Raw genomic sequence first — 18,888 nt, forward strand, 5'->3', positions numbered from 1 at the left:
TGTAGAGGTGACTTGCCTCGCCACACAGGTTGCAGCACTTGGCCTGTTTGCAGTCTTTTGTCTGGTGCCCTTCCTGTTTGCAGATCTTGCAGAGGGAGGCGCTGCAGTTGGCCGCCACATGACCAGCCTTGCCGCATGAGCGACAATGCTTGGGTTGCCCAGCGTAGACCAGGTAGCCACGGTTTCCCCCGATAGCGAAACTGGAAGGAGGGTGGAAAATGGCTCCCTTACCATCGGTCTTTAGCGTGACCTTAAACAGGCGTTTGCCTGTCCAGATCCCCAAGTCGTCTCGAATCTCAGTGCCGCTCCCCACCTTATCGAAGTACCTGGTGAGGAAGGTGACCACGTCGGCGACAGGGACGAAGGGGTTGTACACATGCACCATCACCTCACGTTCCCGTTGCAACGGCAGAGAAAAGTGCGGCTCCGCCGTCAGGATCTTCATCTCCGGCAGGTCTCTCTTCTCCTCGAACACCCTCAGGAGCCGGACGCAGTCTGCCACTTGCTTGAACGTCACGTCGAAATAACCACCTTTGCGGGAGTCATGCAGGGTGAAGATCTCCGTAGCTTGGAAGCCGCACGCCTTCTACAGGATCCTCCTGGTGAAGAAGCCCCGATCCATAGGTGATCCTCCTTCGCTGTGGTTCACCGTGACTCGGACGGTGATAGGTAACCCACGGTATGAATTCGGATTGCGATTGGTTTTCGCCCTTCCATCCCGACCTTGCCATGGCAGGACCATGGTGTCGCTCCTGCAACACTTGATCTTAGCCAAGAGGCCGAGAAGCGAAACAACAGACTGGTGTTTCTGTCCAAAAATGTGGAGGTTCACCAGGATGATGCCGGGTTTAAAAATTGTCGGAATACGTTAAATGAACAGGAATTTCATTCGGGTTAGGAAATAATGATTTGCAGTGAAAATTTTTAATTTTAAAAATGGAAGAACAAAGCCTTCTGATGTCGAGGCGGTAAACAGCTGGAAATAAAGGCGGAATTTTTGAAATGAGCGATTAAAAACAACTCGACCAATGGAGACCTGAGTTGCCAGGGATTAGTTCATTGGTTAGATTTTGGATAAAACTGCCTGGGTGTAATGCTGCAGCCAATTACTGTTCGGGGCGGTTCCTCACAGAGTTTAAAAAGGCGGGTTGGAGAACAAACTATCTTAATAGTTCTTGCATCTCAGACTGTGGTGAATCTATTCAGAAAAGGCTCCAAAATGGGCTTTGGGGAGGGAATTCGAAATTGGATCCAACTGCTCTACACTAACATCAGTAGCGCAGTCTCAATCAATGGGTGGGAAACAGATAGCTTTCCGATCAAATCTGGAGTCAGGCAGGGCTGTCCTCTCTCGCCTGTCCTTTTCGTGTGCTGCATAGAACCCTTTGCCGAGTCCATCAGGAAGGATCCGGGCATAAGAGGAGTGACGATCCCAGGCAGTGGAGGCACTCAGGTAAAAGCCTCCCTGTACATGGACGACGTCGCCGTTTTCTGCTCGGATCCGCTGTCGGTGCGCAGACTGATGCACGTCTGTGACCAGTTCGAACTGGCCTCGGGAGCCAAGGTAAATCGTGGGAAGAGCGAGGCCATGTTCTTTGGGAACTGGGCTGACCGATCCTTTGCCCCCTTCACTGTCAGGGCTGACGGCCTGAAGGTGCTGGGGATATGGTTCGGAGGGACCGGGGCATGCGTTAGAAACTGGAAGGAGCGAGTGGCTATGGTGAAAAGGAAACTGGGCATGTGGGAGCGACGCTCCCTCTCCATTGCGGGTAAGAACCTGGTCATCAGGTGTGAGGTACTCTCGCTGTTGCTGTACGTGGCGCAGGTCTGGCCCATTCCACACTCCTGCGCGATGGCGATCACTCGAGCCATCTTCCGCTTTGTCTGGAGGTCGAAAATGGATCGTGTCTGCAGGGACGCGATGTACATGCCTCTAGATAAAGGGGGAAAAAACGTGCCCAACATCGCCCTCATACTGATGGCCACCTTTGTGTGTGGCTGCATCAAGCGGTGCGTAGACCCTCAGTACGCAAACACCAAGTGTCACTACGTGCTGAGGTTCTACCTGTCCCCGGTGTTGCGAAGGATGGGTCTGGCCACGCTGCCGCGGAACGCTCCAAGTAGTTGGACCGTGCCGGACCACCTGTCCCTGGTGGAAAAATTTATGCAGAAAAACACCTTTGACCACAAGTCCATCAGGCAGTGGTCAGCACGTAACGTCCTAGAGGCCCTGAGGGAAAAGGAGAGGGTGGACCCTGTGGGATGGTTCCCCGAGCAGACTGTCAAAGTCATTTGGCAGAATGCCTCATCGCCAGAACTTTCCAACAAGCACCAAGACGTAGCTTGGCTGGTGGTGAGAAAGGCCCTCCCCGTCAGATCGTTCCTACACGCCAGGAGTCTCACCCCCTCTGCACGTTGCCCTCGAGGTGGCTGTGGTGGGGAAGAGACCGTTGTTCACCTCCTTGTGGATTGTGCCTTTGCAAAGAAAGTCTGGAGAGAGATGCAGTGGTTGCTGTCGAGGTTCATCCCGAGCAGTTCTGTGACACAGGACTCTGTGCTCTACGGGCTGTTCCCAGGGACACACACCGAGACAAACATCGACTGCAGCTGGAGGATCATCAACTCGGTGAAAGACGCGCTTTGGTCTGCCCGAAACTTGTTGGTCTTCCAGCACAAAGAGTTGTCCCCGACCGATTGTTGCGGACTGGCACAATCCAAAGTCCAGGACTACGTGCTGAGGGACGCACTAAAGCTTGGGGCAGCTGCCGCAAAGGCGCAATGGGAAAGGGTCGCTGTCTAAGACCTTTCTACCACAGCGCACCGAGAGACTGGGAACTGTTTAGAGCCCCTCGGGCTGTACAGATCAAAATGAAAGGCTGTAAATGATTGTAATATTGTTTGTACTGATGCACCTGGTGATACATTTTGTAAAAGTTTAACCTGGATTGTACCCTTGTAATGTTGTTTTTGAAATGGTTTTGAATGTGACTGAAGATTTTTTATGAATAAAGTATATTTTTACAAAAAAAAAAATTCAGAAAATGGCCAGGACCAAGCAGACAGCGCGCAAATCGACCGGAGGAAAAGCTCCCCGCAAACAGCTGGCTACCAAAGCGGCCCGGAAGAGCGCTCCAGCTACGGGCGGAGTGAAGAAGCCTCATCGCTACAGACCCGGCACTGTGGCTCTGAGGGAGATCCGCCGCTACCAGAAATCCACCGAGCTGCTCATCCGCAAACTGCCCTTCCAGCGCCTGGTGCGAGAGATCGCTCAGGACTTCAAGACAGACCTGCGCTTCCAGAGCTCGGCCGTCATGGCCCTGCAGGAGGCCAGCGAGGCTTACCTGGTGGGGCTCTTCGAGGACACCAACCTGTGCGCCATCCACGCCAAGCGAGTCACCATCATGCCCAAAGACATCCAGCTGGCCCGCCGCATCCGCGGGGAACGCGCCTAAAACCCGGCTTCAGCACCAAGTACAACAACGGCTCTTTTAAGAGCCACTAAATCGACAAATGAAAGAGCTGCGATATCCTGTTTACAAATCCAGCACTTAGACATTGCTTAGATACAGTTCACTAAGTTGCAACAGTTTATTTTTTGTTCTCTACAAACCTATTTTGTGGGATTGACAATCACAGACGATGCAGTTGTAAATTGTAGCGCAGATGGTGTCTTAATTTCAACAGAAAATTGGGACTGCGGTCACCTTAGTGCTCTAGGATACTTACAATAAATGGCGGCGCTGATAATGTATTAAATACTGCGAGCAGACATCAATCCCGGGCAAAGGGTGAGCTGCGGGTTACAAGTCAGTGCCCAATAAAGGCAACGCCCTGAGCAACAAACGTGTATCCCTCCGGTGCACAGATATACCATAGAATATAAAAGAATTTGCATAGCACAGGAGGCCATTCATTCCTTTCGTGTCTGCATTTGCTCTCCAAATGAGTGTTATGACCTAAAGCTTCCCCCCGCCCCCAGGTCTGGCAGCATCTGTGTGGGGACAGAGTTACCGTCCCGAATCGGCATTACGCTTCATCAGAGCCAGAATGAAATGAGTTCAGACAGTGAGCAGCCCTTTCAATGATCCAGTGAGTGGCTCTGAAAAGAGCCTTTGGGTTATTAGATTAAAGAATGGCCGCTTCACTTGGTCTTCGAGCCCGCAGCGGCGCTGCTTTTCTTGGGCAGCAGCACGGCCTGGATATTAGGCAGCACCCCGCCCTGAGCGATGGTCACCCCTCCCAGCAGCCTGTTGAGCTCCTCGTCGTTGCGGACGGCCAGCTGCAGGTGTCTGGGGATGATGCGGGTCTTCTTGTTGTCCCGGGCCGCGTTACCGGCCAGCTCGAGGATTTCAGCCGTCAGATACTCGAGCACAGCAGCCAGATAGACCGGGGCTCCGGCACCCACACGCTCAGCATAGTTGCCCTTTCTCAGGAGCCTGTGAACACGGCCCACCGGGAACTGCAGTCCAGCCCGGGAGGAGCGAGATCTGGCCTTGGAGCGAGCTTTACCGCCGGTCTTTCCTCTTCCAGACATTTCACAATCTCACAAATAATTTCACAAAGAATGAGGAAATGCGCTCGCATTCGCTTCTCTTATAGCTTCGGGAGGAATGGTGCTGCGGGCATTGCTGATTGGTCACTTTGTTGCTGCATCTCATAATGTTGTTCACATCACCAATCAGATATCTACTGAACTCACCAATCCGGAGACTCTACGGATGAGGGCGGAAAATTACGGCGCCAAATTTTGAGATTCCAACTGATTTTTCTTTCAAATTTTAAAAGCCCGCCAAATTTGTAAAAAAAAAGCCAAAAAAAAAAACGGACGAACATAGTACTAATTGGATAAAAGCAAAATACTGGTGATGCTGGAAATCTGAAACAAAAATACCTGGAAAAATTCATCTGCGGAGAGGAACAAAGTTGACGTTTCGAGTACTAATTGGAAATGGTTATTCAGTATTTAGTATTCGAATGTTATATTCACTTCATCTCTCTCTCTTTCCCTGGACTACATTTTTTTGTATATTTCAGTTTTTGATTTTCTGTCTGGGTTTATGTGTATCTGAAAACAAGTCGAAAATAACGGCGCAAACTTATGGAATTTTTTTTTTTATTCGACATCGAAATTACCTCCGATATATTTATAAAACAAGAAATACATTTCATATAGAAAATCCAGCTAATAGTGAACACGGTCTGACGACAAAGTTTTACAAATGTCCGTCCCTGATGGGACTATTTCACATTTTATCCTAAATTCCAGATCCGCTTTAAGAATCCGGCATCAATTCGAGATAATCTCGATCCGTCATGAAACCTTCTTAGCAGCCGGCTGAAAGTGCCATTTACATCGTTCTGCTGATAGACGGGAAATTGTAGATATTTGTGACAGCCAAAATTGAACATACTTGGAGTAAATTTGCCAGCGTCGAGACTGAAGGTTGCTACACAACCGGTGCTTACAGGAAATGAACTGATCGATTATTGAGGCCAAACTTGATCCAAATTGGTAACTGAATCATTTACGTTCTATTCGCTCTCTCTCCAAAACCAGGGAAAGGGGTCGAATATGACGCGTCTTAAAACAAAGCGCAGAGGGTGAGCGGCAAGTCATTAATTTATGGGGCATCATTAACGAGACCCAACAATTGAACGAGAATTAAATCTACATTCACGTGAGGGAGAGGTCGAGTGTGTTCAGTTCTGCCGAAGGGTCATAAAGACTCGAAACGTTAACTGATTTCTTCTCCACCGATGCTGACAGACCTGCTGAGTTTTTCTAGGTAATTCTGTTTTTGTTTTAAATCTACATTACCGAGAATCTCTGATTGAAACGTGATCAAAATAACAATTTCACAATTCGAAATGCTTCATAGCTAAAACATAAATTTAGAAGTAATGAAATCATATAGCTTTTTCAGAGAGATTGTGGGTGGCTCTTAAAAGAGCCGTTGTGTTTTGAATCAGTTCTGGGGTTTTACTTGGAGCTGGTGTACTTGGTCACCGCCTTTGTCCCTTCCGACACGGCGTGCTTGGCCAGTTCCCCGGGCAGCAGCAGGCGCACGGCGGTCTGGATCTCCCGGGAGCTGATGGTGCTGCGCTTGTTGTAATGGGCCAGGCGGGAAGCCTCACCCGCGATGCGCTCGAAAATATCGCTCACGAACGAGTTCATGATGCTCATGGCCTTGGAGGAGATGCCGGTGTCGGGGTGAACCTGCTTCATCACTTTGTAGATGTAGATAGCGTAACTCTCCTTCCTCGACTTTCGCCGCTTCTTGCCGCCCTTTGCTACCGGTTTCTTTAAGGCTTTCTTGGCTCCCTTCTTAGGAAGTGGTTTCTTCTCATCAACCATCCTCACTTTCAGACACAGAATAAAACAAACTCCTTCCGAGCGCCGATTAAATAGACAGTCTGACAGACCTATGCTAATGAGGAATGGGGAAACAATGAGTGATTGGTTATTTAAAAGAATACAACAGCCAGTTATTTTGTACTTTTCTCTGATTGCATATTTAAAGACACCAAACAAATTTCGACTTCTCCACCAATCATTAGCCCTTTTACTACAAGCAGGAAATAAATTTTATCAGGATTCTCTCCAGTCCCAGTTTGTGAAGATACACCGGGAATTGTCGTCTGGTTGCTCGTGTGAGGGGCCCTTCTCCACAGAGGGACTGAACGGAAATGCGGGATTCCTCCTGGAACTCTTGTAACGTGTGCGAATTACTCACTGGGATATTGTGTGAGTATGTGTGTGTGAGTGGTTGGGGGTTGAGGCTGTGGTACGCTGTGTGAGTGTAGAATTTATTCTGTACCTGTCTTTGGGGGTGTTTAAGACTCATTGTGCGTCTGTCAGTTCCGGATGAATGTGAGTGAGCGGGGGATCCATTCTCAATTTGGGAATATATGCTATTTTGGATGAACTCCGTATCTGTCACCTGCGGTTTAAATATGTGAGTGCAGGATTTATTCTCTACCTGTCAGTTTATTGAACTACAAATGAGATTCACACCGTGTTTCTCAGTCTCTGACACTGTAGATCAGTGTAGCATTGATTGTATATCTTTCAGCCTGTGCTACTATCCGAGTGTGCACTTTTCATTCACTCTCAGAGCTTGGGACTGTGTTTGAATGTGAGATTAATGCTGGACATGCCAGCATCTGATCCGCAATGTGAGTGTGGAATTCAGTCTGTATCTGTCAGTTTCTGGTATTGAATGGGAATGTGAGTCATTGTCAATATCTGGGAATCTTTTGAACATATCCTGCATCTGTTTGTCTTCAGAACTGAATGTGAGATTACTTCAATCAGTCAGTGATAATGTATGTGACTGTGGGATTAATTCAGTCATTCGGTGGTGCTGCATGTGAGAGTGGGATTAATTCAGTCATTTGGTGGTGCTGTGTGTGAGAGTGGGATTAATTCTTTCAGTCGGTGGTACTAAAATAGATATGAACATACGAACCAGGAGCAGGAGTAGGCCCCTCAGCAGCTTGAGCCTGTTCCGCCATTCAATAAGATCATGGCCAAGGGATAGGCAGTGGCAGATATTTAAAGGGATATTTCAGAATGCACAAAATACATGCATTCCAATCAGAACCAACAATTCCAAAGGGAGGTTATGTAGATGTTTAAATAAGAAATGAGTTAGTCCTATAGAAAGAGCATTTCGGGAATTGAAAATGCAAAATAGGGAGATGGCGGATGAACTAAACAGGTATCGTGCTTCAGTCTTCACCATAGACGACACAAGTAATACCCTGGAAAAAGCTGTAAATCAGGAAATGGAAGGGAGGGAGGAACTCGTGGAAAATTACAATCACCAGGGAAGTGGTATTGAGAAAATTATTGGGGCGTCGGGCTGTGAAATCCCCAGGTCTGGATGGATTTCACCCCAACTTCTTGAAAGAAGTGGCTCGTGAGATTGTTGGTACATTTGTTTTAATTTTCAAAATTCCCCAGATATGGGGAAGGTTCAATTAGATTGGAAAATAGCAAACGTAACTCTTTCATTCAAAAAGGGAGGGAGACAGAAATTAGAAAGCTAAAGGCCAGTTAGCCAAACATCTGTCATAGGGAAAATGTTACAAGCTATTATTATATATATTAGGGCACTTAGAAAAATTCAAGGGAATCTGGCAGAGTTAACATGGCTTTGTGAAATGAAAATCATATTTAACCAATTTATTGGAGTTCTTTCATGGAGTCACATGTGCTGTGGATAAAGGGGAACCGGTGGATGTACTGTATTTAGATTCCCAGAAGGCATTTGATAAAGCTCCACATCAAAGGTAATTGTGGAAAATAAAAAGATCACAGTGTAGGGGCTAACATATTGGCATGGATGGAAGATTGGTGAGCTAATAGGAAGCAGAGAATTGACATAAATGGGTCCTTTTTTGGTTGGCAGGATATGGTGAGCGGTGTGCCAGAGGGATCAGTGTCATAGAGTTAACTAGCACAGAAACAGGCTCTTCAGCCCATCGTGCCCATGCCAGCCATCAAATCATTGCTGGGCCCTCAACTTTTTATAATGTATATAAATGACTCGATGAAGGGACTGAAGGAATGGTTACTAAATTTAATGATGGCACAACGATAGTTAGAAAGTAAATTGTGAAGAGGCTACAAAGTGACATAGAAAGTTTGAGTGGGCAAAGCTCTGGCAAATGGAGTATAACTTGGGGATATGTGAAATTGTCCATTTTGGCAGGAAGAATAAAAACGAAGCTCCTTATCTAAATGGTGAGATATTGTAGAGCTCTGCGATTCAGAGGGATTTGGGTGTGCTAGAGCATAAATCACAAAAGGTTAGAATGCATGTACAGCAGGTAATTAGGAGAACTAACAGAATGTTAACATTTCTTGTGAGGGGAATTGATTTCCAAAAGAGGGAGGCTCTACATCAGTTATACAGGGCACTGGTGAGACCACATCTGGAGCCCTGTGTACAGTATTGGTCTCTTTATTTAAAGGAAACATTTAAATGTGTTCGAAGCAGTTCAGGGAATATTTATTAGACTAATACCAGGAATGGGCCGGTTGTCTTACGAAGAAAGATTGGACGGGTTAGCCTATCTTTGTGACTGGAATTTAGAAGAGTAAGAGGGGATTAGATTGAAACCATTAAGACACTGAGGAGTCTTAACAGGATGGATGTGGAGATGATGTTTCGTCTTGTGGGAGAAGCTAGAACTAGGGGGTCATTGTTTAAAAATAAGGGGTTACACATTTAAGACATTGATGAGGAGAATTTATTTCTCTGAGTGCTGTGAGTCTTGGAACTCTCTTCCTCAAAAGGCAGTGGACGCAGAGTCTTTGAATATTTTAATGGTAGAGCTGCATGGATTGTCGATTAGCAAGGGGGTGAAAGGCTATCAGGGGCAGACAGGAATGTAAGGGTAGAGTTCACTTTAGCTAGCTCTGCTTTCATGCCCTCATTTAAGTTGAAAATACTCGTCATGGATGCGCTCATTTCTCCATCCAAAAAAAGTGTAAAATTCAATCACATTATGAACGCTGTTACCTAGAGGTACCTTCACTATGAGGCTCTCATTTAATCCTGTCTTGTTGCTCAATACCAGGTCTCGAATACCCTGCTCTCTGGTTGGCTCCAGAATGTTTTTTTTAAGAAAGTATCCCAAAAACACTCTATGAACTCCTCATCTACGTTACGTTTGTCCATCTGATTTTCCCAGTCGATATGTAGATTGAAATCCCCCATCATTATTGCTGTACCTGTCTGACAAGCTCCCATGATCTCTTCTTTTATACTCTGTTCTACCGTGCAGATAAATAGTCACCTGACCCACAAGTGACTTCTTGCCTTTATCATTTCACGTCCCAACCCAAACCTGAATCATCTTGGATTTCTGAATTTAGGTCATCCCTCTCTAATGTGCTAATACCATCATTAATTAACAGATCCACCCCTACACCTTTTCCTGACATATTTCATTCCTAAATATCACATACCCTTCAATATTCAGGTCCCAAACTATGTCACCCTGTAGCCATGCCTCTCTGATGGCTATCAGATCATTCTTATTTATTTATATTATCAGTTAATTTGTTACGTTTCAAATGCTACATGTGTTTAGATACAGAGCCTTTAGTTTTGTCCTTTTATTCTGTAGCTACAAGGCTTATCTGCTGATTTACTCTTAGATTTATGCTATTTCTCCCTTCCTGTCATGGTCTGTTTATCACTTCCCATATTAATACCTTTCTTTCTTGCCTTGTCTCTTCTCTTTGAAAATGTGATCCTTTCCACTATTCAGTTTAAAACCCTCTCTACTACCCTAGTTATGCAGCTTGTGAGGACACCAGCCCCAGCACAGTTCAGGTGTAGACCATCCCAACGGTACAGAAAAATCTGAAAGAACACCCAAAACTGGTGCCAGTGGCCCATAAACTGGAACCCACTTCTCCCACACCAGTCCTTGAGCCTTGCATTCATTTCTCTAATCTTATTTGTCCTATGCCAGTTTGAACATGGCTCAGGTAATAATCCTTTGAGGTCCTGCTGCTTAATTTTGTGCCTAGCTCCTCATACTGACTATGCAGAGCCTCCTTCCTCATCCTGCCCATGTTGTTGATCCCTACATGGACCATGATCACTGGATCCTCCGCCTCCCACTGCAAGTTGCTTTCCAGCCCTGAACAGATGTCCCTAACCCGGGAAATGATACAGGCAGGCAACAGAGCCATCTGGACTCTCGCTCTTTGCTACAGAGAACAGTGCCAATCCCACTCAATATACTGCCCCATACTACCACTACATTCCTTTTAATGTTCCCCCAACTTGAATGGCTTCCTGTACCACGGTGCCATGGTAAATTTGCTCATCTACCCTGCAGCCACTGCCCTCATCCAAACAAGCAGGGAGAACATCAAACCTATTGGACCATTGCAGAGGCTCACACTCCTGCCCTCTGGGTCCCATTACCTGCCCGTTCGTAGTCACACCCTCCTGTCCCTGACCATATCAGAAGAACCTACTCTAAGATGTGTGACTGCCCCCTGGTATAAAGCATCAAGGAAACTTCCCCTCTCGCTGATGTGTCACAGAGTCTGCAGCTCAATGAATCTGAGCTGAATTTCCTCCAGCCACGAACATTTACTGTAGACATTTCCTCTGGATCGCAATGTTATCCAGGAGTTCTCACATGCTGCAGCCTGGACACATCACCTATCATGCCATCCTTAATGTATTTTAAATAATTACTTAATTATGTTATTCAGTTATGTATGTTACATTCTTATATATTTTATTTACTTTACCACAAGTTTTTGTACTATTTTCAACCTTAGGGATAGTATCGACCTTATACATGTACCGGATATTCATCAAACAGCTAGCTCCTTTCGCCTGTATTAGAGCAAGAACCAATTCCTATGGGGTGAGAAGGATAGAAGAAGGGAACAATTACCTGCTTTCCTCCCCCACCCTTCACCGAGCTCCTATCCCACCAAACTCCAAGTCTTCACTCAGTTAGCTGAGCTGCACTCGGTTTACCTTGGCTGCACTAAAGAACCCTGAATTTATAGTAAACTGAACTGAGGCAACAGTAACCAGATAGAAAACAAAAACAAAAATACCTGGAAAAACTCAGCAGGTCTGATAGCATCTGCGGAGAGGAACACAGTTAACGTTTACCAGACTGAACCAGTTAGTTAATTAACTACTCAACTCCGACAACTGAGAGTGAGCTTGCGCTGTCTAAACTGAAGAAAGAATTTAGCCTGTTTACACAGTACTTTCCAGTTACTGCTAATTGCAGACTAGATTAGATTTTAAGAGCAAAATTTAAGAACGAAATTAACACTTACATCTCCCCCCTCACCAAACTCAAGTCTTTAGCCAGCTTGATCAGCTGCACTCTGTTTGGCACTGTATGTATGAGTGGGATTAATTCTGTCAATCTGTGGTACGGCATGTGAGAGTGGGATTAATTCTGTCCAGCGGTGGTACTGTATGTGAATGCAGAATTCAGTCTGTCAGTCTTTGATACCACATGTGAATGTGGGGTTAATTCTGTCAGTCTGTGGTACTGTACGTGAGAGTGGAATTCATTCTGTCAATAAGTAGATTGTTTGTGAGAGTGGGATTAATTCTGCCTGGTGGCTATACTGTATGTGAGAATAAGATTGATTTTGTCTCTGTCAGGCTCCTGGCCTCTGTCTGAGTGTTATATTCATTCTGTAACTCTCAATTCCTGATGCTGTGCACGATTGTGGGATTCATTTGTCTCTATCAAACCTTAGTTCTGAACGTGTGTTCATGAATGTTTTGTGTGTGTGTAAGTTTGTGGCACTGTGTGAATTTCAGATTCTTTTTCCATCTCTACATCTCTGAGACTGTTTGAGGTTCATTCTGTACCTATCAGTCAGTTCCACTGTGTGAGACTTGGGATTCATTCTGCAGTTGTCTATCTCTGGCACTGTCGGTGAGTGTGTGATTTATTCTGTTTCTGTGTATGTCTGGTGCTGTGAGTGCCTTGGACTTCATTCTGTATGTGTCAGTCCCTGGAAACATGTTGGATTTGTTGGGTACTTCACAGCGTCCAGTTCTTTGTGGATGTGGAGTTTATTCTGTCACTCTCAATCTTTGATGTTGCTTGTGACTCTGGGATTAATTGTGTATCTATATTCAATAGTTATCTCAGGCATGGTGTTGTAAATGAGTTAACATCTTAAACCTTTTAGGAAGTAAAACAACCATCCAAAGCCTTAGGCAGTCTGGTTTACATGTGATGTCAGAACAAACCTCAGTTATTTGCTTATCCCTGAACTGCCATCTACAATGTCCAAGCAAACCATTCAGTTCTATTCAAGAAGGCCGCTCACCAATACTTTCTCCAGGGCAATTAGGAATGGGCCCACATCCTGTGATTTAATAGAAGAAAGCTCACATCTCCTACAGCCACCAGTCTGAAAATTTCACCACTCCAGTTTTAAATTCAAATATTCACGATCCATTCCTTCTTTTCAACAATACAACAAAAGATTGTCAATCTTATCAAGTGGTATTGATACATATAAATGTTAAAGCCTGTAATTATGTGACCTCATGATGTGAATGATGAGTCTCACTAATGAATAATGCAAAATGGAAGTCTGGATGCAAATTAAATTCAATGGTTGGAAATCAGGTAGAGCGTGTGTGTGAATCTGTCATTTACATCCTGGACAGATCAGGCTTCTTACTGGGATTGTGAACTTGAAAAATGTGAGGCTCTAAACCAAGCAACCCACAGTAGCTCCCTAGAGTTAAAAGAAGGAAGCATATTAAACTGGAACCAAACTAGTTAATTGCTCATTTCAGAAGATTAGTCAAATAATAGCAGGTATACTTCAGTAGGAGGATTGGAATAGGGAACAGACACAGCTGAGGGCAACCATATCTGCTATCAAAGAATGTAAAGGGTACTAGAGAAGAGAATGGGAGCTGACTGCAGTGGGGTGGATCCCATGATAAAACTGAGGGTTTATAAAGCTGCTTTGTAACAGTTTTGCAGACTGAAGCTGATGCCGAATTATCCCTATTGTGGTTGAAACCCCATTAGTAACCAGCATTGGCTGAGACAATTAACCCTGGGAAGCATTCATTTTCAGTGGAAATGATTGATGTCTGTGAAGGCAGCCAATCCTGTACAACGTGGATAGATTATTTGAGTGGGATAGGCAGGAGATGTATGTCTTCAAGAAGGAGTTAGATATAGCTCTTGGGGTGAAAGGGATGAAAGGATATGGGGAGAAAACGGGAGCAGGCTATTGAGCTGGATGATCAGCCATGATCATGATGAATGGTGGAGCAGGCTCGAAGGGCCGAATGGTCTACCCCTGCTTCTGTTTTCTATGTTTCTAGGAGGGACATAGAAAAAAAGAGAAATGAACAAAAAAAAGAGTTAACATAAGTCAAAGGAGGAAGAAGTTTTACTGCATGAGAAAAGGGGTGCTGATTTGTTGGCAAGTTGATTCCAATTGTTCGAGGTGTTGCCATGAAGAATTCACCGGGAAACTATTGCCCTGCATGGTGTTGTTTAATTCAAGGTAGGCACAATGGACATGTTCCTTTTGCCTGCTGATAACAGGGCCCTGCACTTGGATATATGTAGCCTCTAGCATGTGTAAGTGAGCCACATTGTGAAGAATAAGGAACTTCAGGTACTTAGTTGGTGAAGTAGTGACCATTTTCCTCAGAGGAGTGAGGGTTGAGAGGAGAGGGTAGAGGTATTCAAAATTATGATGAGTCTGGACACAACAGACAGAGAAAAACTGTTCCAACTGGATGGGACAAAGACCAGAGAGCACAGATTTAAGGTAATTGACAGAAGCAATGGATACTTTTTGGAGAAACGTTTTCATGCAGCGAATGGTTAAGATTTCAGATGTGGGTCCTGACACTGCTAGAGGCAGATGGAATCAAGGTAGTCAGGAGAGAATTGGATTATTATCTGAAAAGGAAGAATGTGCCGGGTTGTAGGGAATGACACTAGATGTTTTACTCATTTGAAGGCCTGATGTAGACTCAAAGGGCTGAATCTCATTGTGTGCTATGATAGCAATACTGTGTGCATGTGCATGTGTGTGCAAGTTTAGGTGTGCTTGATTATCCTTCTGTCAAACTCTGATGCTGCATGTGAATGTGGAATTTATGTTTCTTTTAGGAGTGCTACTGGGTCTGAATGTGGGATTATCTAGATTATGTTAAGACAGTTCAGTCGTCCTGTGTGCAAATCTGAAAATCAGACTGTTAGTAGCATTCTTTTATAGTGTCTGTGTGTGTGTGTCATTCCAATTGTATTTGTGATAATTTCTGACTTTCATTGGTACCATATGTGTGTGTCAGATTGATTAATGTTATTCAGGCTCAGGTATTGTGAGTGAGTGTAGTAATAGTCTGCATCTGTCAGTGTCTGGTAATGGACCTCTGCTCAATAATGATTCTGAATCTGTCAGTCTCTGCTACTCTGTGACAGTGTGGGATTCATTACATCGCCTTCAGTCTTTTGGATTGTTTACCAGTCTAGATTCATTCCATGTTGAAATTTCAGTACAGGAATAGGCCATCGATATTCTTGGTTTAATGGAATAATTGCGAGTTTGGCCTTATATGAAATCCCGTTCTGTGTAATTTTTTTAATGTGAAACTCCATTGTTATGCCAGTGTAACTCCGTTTATACTAATCAAATTAACGCTGTGTCATTCAATCTGTTTCTGAGTGAGAATTTTAAACTTGGCTGTTGAGCTCAGTTTGCAGTGATAGAATTAATACAACATCTATCAGTCTGATACAGTGTGGGTTTTTCGGATTGCTCTGTGATTTGTATCTCAATCTGTACTAATCATTTTGATACAGTATCCCTTAGTTTAATAATTTGGGTGAGTTTCAAACTAGAATCTGAGTTTGTATCTTTCAGTTTGATCTGGTAATAATGTAATTGCAGCTAAGACTGATTCCCTGATCAATGCTGCCACCATCACCTCCACTTTTTCCTTCTCGATCTTTTTCTGAAAACCGTATTTGTAAATATTCAGCACCCAGTCCTCCCTTTTTTTAACCCACGTTTCTTTCAGTGCCACTACATCATATTCCCACATTGCCATTTGTCCTTCAAGCTCATCAACCTCATTTATCACACTGTGTGTTTACATACTGGACAGAGGACTGGAAAATCGCTAATGTAACCCCCCTGTTTAAGAAGGGAGTGAGTTAAAAGATGGGAAATTACAGGCCGATTAGCCTGACCTCGGTCGTTGTTAAGATTTTAGAGTCCATTATTAAGGATGAGATTTCAGAATACTTGGAAGTGCATGGTAAAATTGGGCAAAGTCAGCATGGTTTCATCAAGGGGAGGTCATGCCTGACAAATCTATTCGAATTCTTTGAGGAGGTAACGAGTAGGTTAGACAAAGGAGAACCAATGGATGTTATCTACTTGGACTTCCAGAAGGCCTTTGACAAGGTGCCGCACAGGAGGCTGCTCAGTAAGATAAGAGCTCATGGTGTTAGAGGCAAGGCACTAGCATGGATAGAAGATTGGCTGTCTGGCAGGAGGCAGAGAGTGGGAATAAGGGGGTCCTTCTCTGGATGGCGGCCGGTGACTAGTGGAGTTCCACAGGGGTCAGTGTTGGGACCACAAATTTTCACTTTAGACATTAATGATCTAGATGAAGGAACTGAGGGCATCCTGGCTAAGCTTGCAGATGATACAAAGATAGGTGGAGGGACAGGTAGTATTGAGGAGGCAGGGAGGCTGCAGAAGGATTTGGACAGGTTAGGAGAATGGGCAAAGAAGTGGCAGATGGAATAGCACCTGGGGAAGTGTGAGTCATGCACTTTGGTAGGAAGAATAGAGGCATAAACTATTTTCTAAATGGGGAGAGAATTCAGAAATCTGGAGTGCAAAGGGACTTGGGAGTCCTAGTCCAGGATTCTCTTAAGGTTAACTTGCAGGTTGAGTCAGTAGTTAGGAAGGCAAATGCAATGTTGGCATTTATTTCGAGAAGACTAGATTATAAAAGCAGGGATGTGCTGCTGAGGCTTTATAAGGCTCTGGTCAGACCACATTTAGAATATTGTGAGCAATTTTGGGCCCCGTATCTCAGGAAGGATGTGCTGGCCCTGGAGAGGGTCCAGAGGAGGTTCACGAAAATGATCCCAGGAATGAATGGCTTAATCTATGAGGAACGTTTGAGGACTCTGGGTCTATACTCGATGGAGTTTATAAGGATGAGGGGGGATCTGATTGAAACTTACAGAATAGTGAAAGGCCTGGATAGAGTGGACGTGGGAAAGATGTTTCCATTAGTGGGAGAGACTAGGATCCGAGGGCATAGCTTCAGAGTAAAGGGAAGACCTTTTAGAACAAAGATGAGGAGGAACTTCTTTAGCCAGAGAGTGGTGAATCTATGGAATTCATTGCCACAGAAGGCTGTGGAGGCCAGGTCATTGAGTGTATTTAAGAGCGAGATAGATAGGCTCTTGATTGGTAAGGGGATCAAAGGTTACTGGGAGAAGGCGGGAGAATGGGGTTGAGAAACTTATCAGCCATGATTGAATGGTGAAGCAGACTCGATGGGCAAAATGGCCTAATTTCTGCTCCTATGTCTTATGGTCTTATACATGCATTGTAAACTTGTCTTTGCATTTCTCATAGTGCTTCTTAATCTGCCCCTATCTAATATGGCATTGCTTCCTTCTCCAGTATTATCCATCGCTCACCCTCCTCTCTGTCCTTATGACTTTTTGGTTCTGCTGTAAATTGTTGACTAACCTCCTGCCAATTTAAATTAAATCCTCACCAACCAGATTACTGAACCATAAACTAAAATTGGACTTGGTGCCTGTGCTTGCAAAGTACAATGGATCAGAACTCCAACAAGTTAACCTCTTGGCCACCTCTGCTCCCTGTGAGTGACACTGTACTTACTGTGTGTGAGGAGCTGACTGCACTTCCCCTTGTGTTGTAGAATCACATCATTTATTCTACTGCTTTCAAGTATTTGCCTATCGGAAGAAAATGTGTTTATTACAATTTATGCAGAGGTGAGGTCGAAGATACAAAGAAACCAAAGCAATTATTAAATTAATAATCATTCCGAACAACCGCAAAGTCAGAGGTTCAAGAAGGCAGCTCACCACCACCTTCCCAAGGCAACTCGGGATGGGCAATAAATGCTGGCACAGCCAGTGAAGCCCACATCCCATGAATGAATTAAAAAAAAGATAAGACAAACAGAGTCAGTGTCTGAATCCACTGCAGTCCTGCAGCACTCAGCTGCTAAACACCAGGGACTTTGTTCCTGTTACAACAATTTCCTGCCATCCAGAAACAATCCACTGCTCCAGGAGTGGGACTGAGTGACGGAGCAGGGACTATTGTGTAGGTCAGATTTCTAATTGCCGCTCCCATGGACTAACCGTTCAAGTGAAAGCAAACAGCCGCTGTTTAAAATGTGTCTCGGCATTAGCGGCTGTTTTAAACCATCTTCTTCCACTCACAGGCAGTGCTGGGGAGGGCAGCGCGCATGCGCAGAATGCTGCACAAGTTCCGGAAACACAAATATTGAACATTCCAGCACAGAACGAGGACATTCGGCCCATCGTGTCTGCACCAGCCACAAAATAGTTTGCTCCAGCCTCACGTCATTTTCCAGCTCTTGCTCCGTGAGTCCTGTCGGTCCCAGCAGCTCAGTGCAGATCCAAGTGTTTGTTAAAGGCAGTGATGCGCTGCTGTCCCCCAGCTCTGCCTGGGACTGGAAGAAGATGGTTTCAAACAGCCGCCAATGGAGAGATCCCGCTCCCGGGGGAAGGGAACAAACAGCAGCCTCCTGGGAGGAGGGAGACAGAATGGCAAGAAGCTGTTATTGAAAATCATTGCTGCTTTCTCTCCACAAAGCAACAATGAACATTTCTGATAAAAGCAAAATACTGCGGATGCTGGAAATCTAGAACAAAAACAAAAATACCTGGAAAAACTCAGCAGGTCTGACAGCATCTGCGGAGAGGGATACAGTTGACGTTTCGAGTCCGTATGACCCTTCATCAGAACTAAAAAATAGAGAAATGAGATGAAATATAAGCTGGTTGAGGGGGCTGGGACAGGGTAGAGCTCGATAGGGGGCCAGTGATAGGTGGAGGCCAAGAAGAGATTGCCAAAGATGTCATAGACAAAACGACAATGGGGTGTTGGCGGTAGTGACATTATCTAAAGGATGTGTTACCTGGGATGTTAGGGGGAAATAAAGGGTTACAGTAATTATTAGGGGGAATCTAGGGATACAGTAAGAACTTATTGAAAGGGAATGAATTACTTAAAATCTCCAAGCACATTGGCAGTTAAAGGTTACCAGATGAACCTTGCACAGCCTTAAG

The 18,888-nt window shown here is 44.8% G+C and overlaps 2 protein-coding genes across 2 annotated transcripts; one reads left to right on the top strand and one right to left on the bottom strand.

Annotated features, from left to right (window-relative positions):
* Positions 1 to 3,041: 3,041 nt before the first annotated feature.
* LOC144670325 (histone H3) lies at positions 3,042 to 3,452 on the top strand. The gene has a single exon (XM_078532806.1). It carries the CDS (start codon positions 3,042 to 3,044, stop codon positions 3,450 to 3,452), a length of 411 nt encoding a protein of 136 aa, XP_078388932.1.
* Positions 3,453 to 5,816: 2,364 nt separating this feature from the next.
* LOC144670413 (histone H2B-like) lies at positions 5,817 to 17,981 on the bottom strand. Its single transcript, XM_078532894.1, has 3 exons — positions 17,935 to 17,981; positions 17,444 to 17,520; positions 5,817 to 6,423 (listed from the first exon to the last, which is right to left on the bottom strand). Exons 1-3 carry the CDS (start codon positions 17,979 to 17,981, stop codon positions 5,981 to 5,983), a joined length of 567 nt encoding a protein of 188 aa, XP_078389020.1. The 3' UTR covers positions 5,817 to 5,980.
* Between the last annotated feature and the right edge of the window lie 907 nt (positions 17,982 to 18,888).

Source organism: Cetorhinus maximus, chromosome 31 (genome assembly GCF_964194155.1).
Source record: "Cetorhinus maximus chromosome 31, sCetMax3.hap1.1, whole genome shotgun sequence".
In the NCBI taxonomy this organism is placed as follows: domain Eukaryota; kingdom Metazoa; phylum Chordata; class Chondrichthyes; order Lamniformes; family Cetorhinidae; genus Cetorhinus; species Cetorhinus maximus.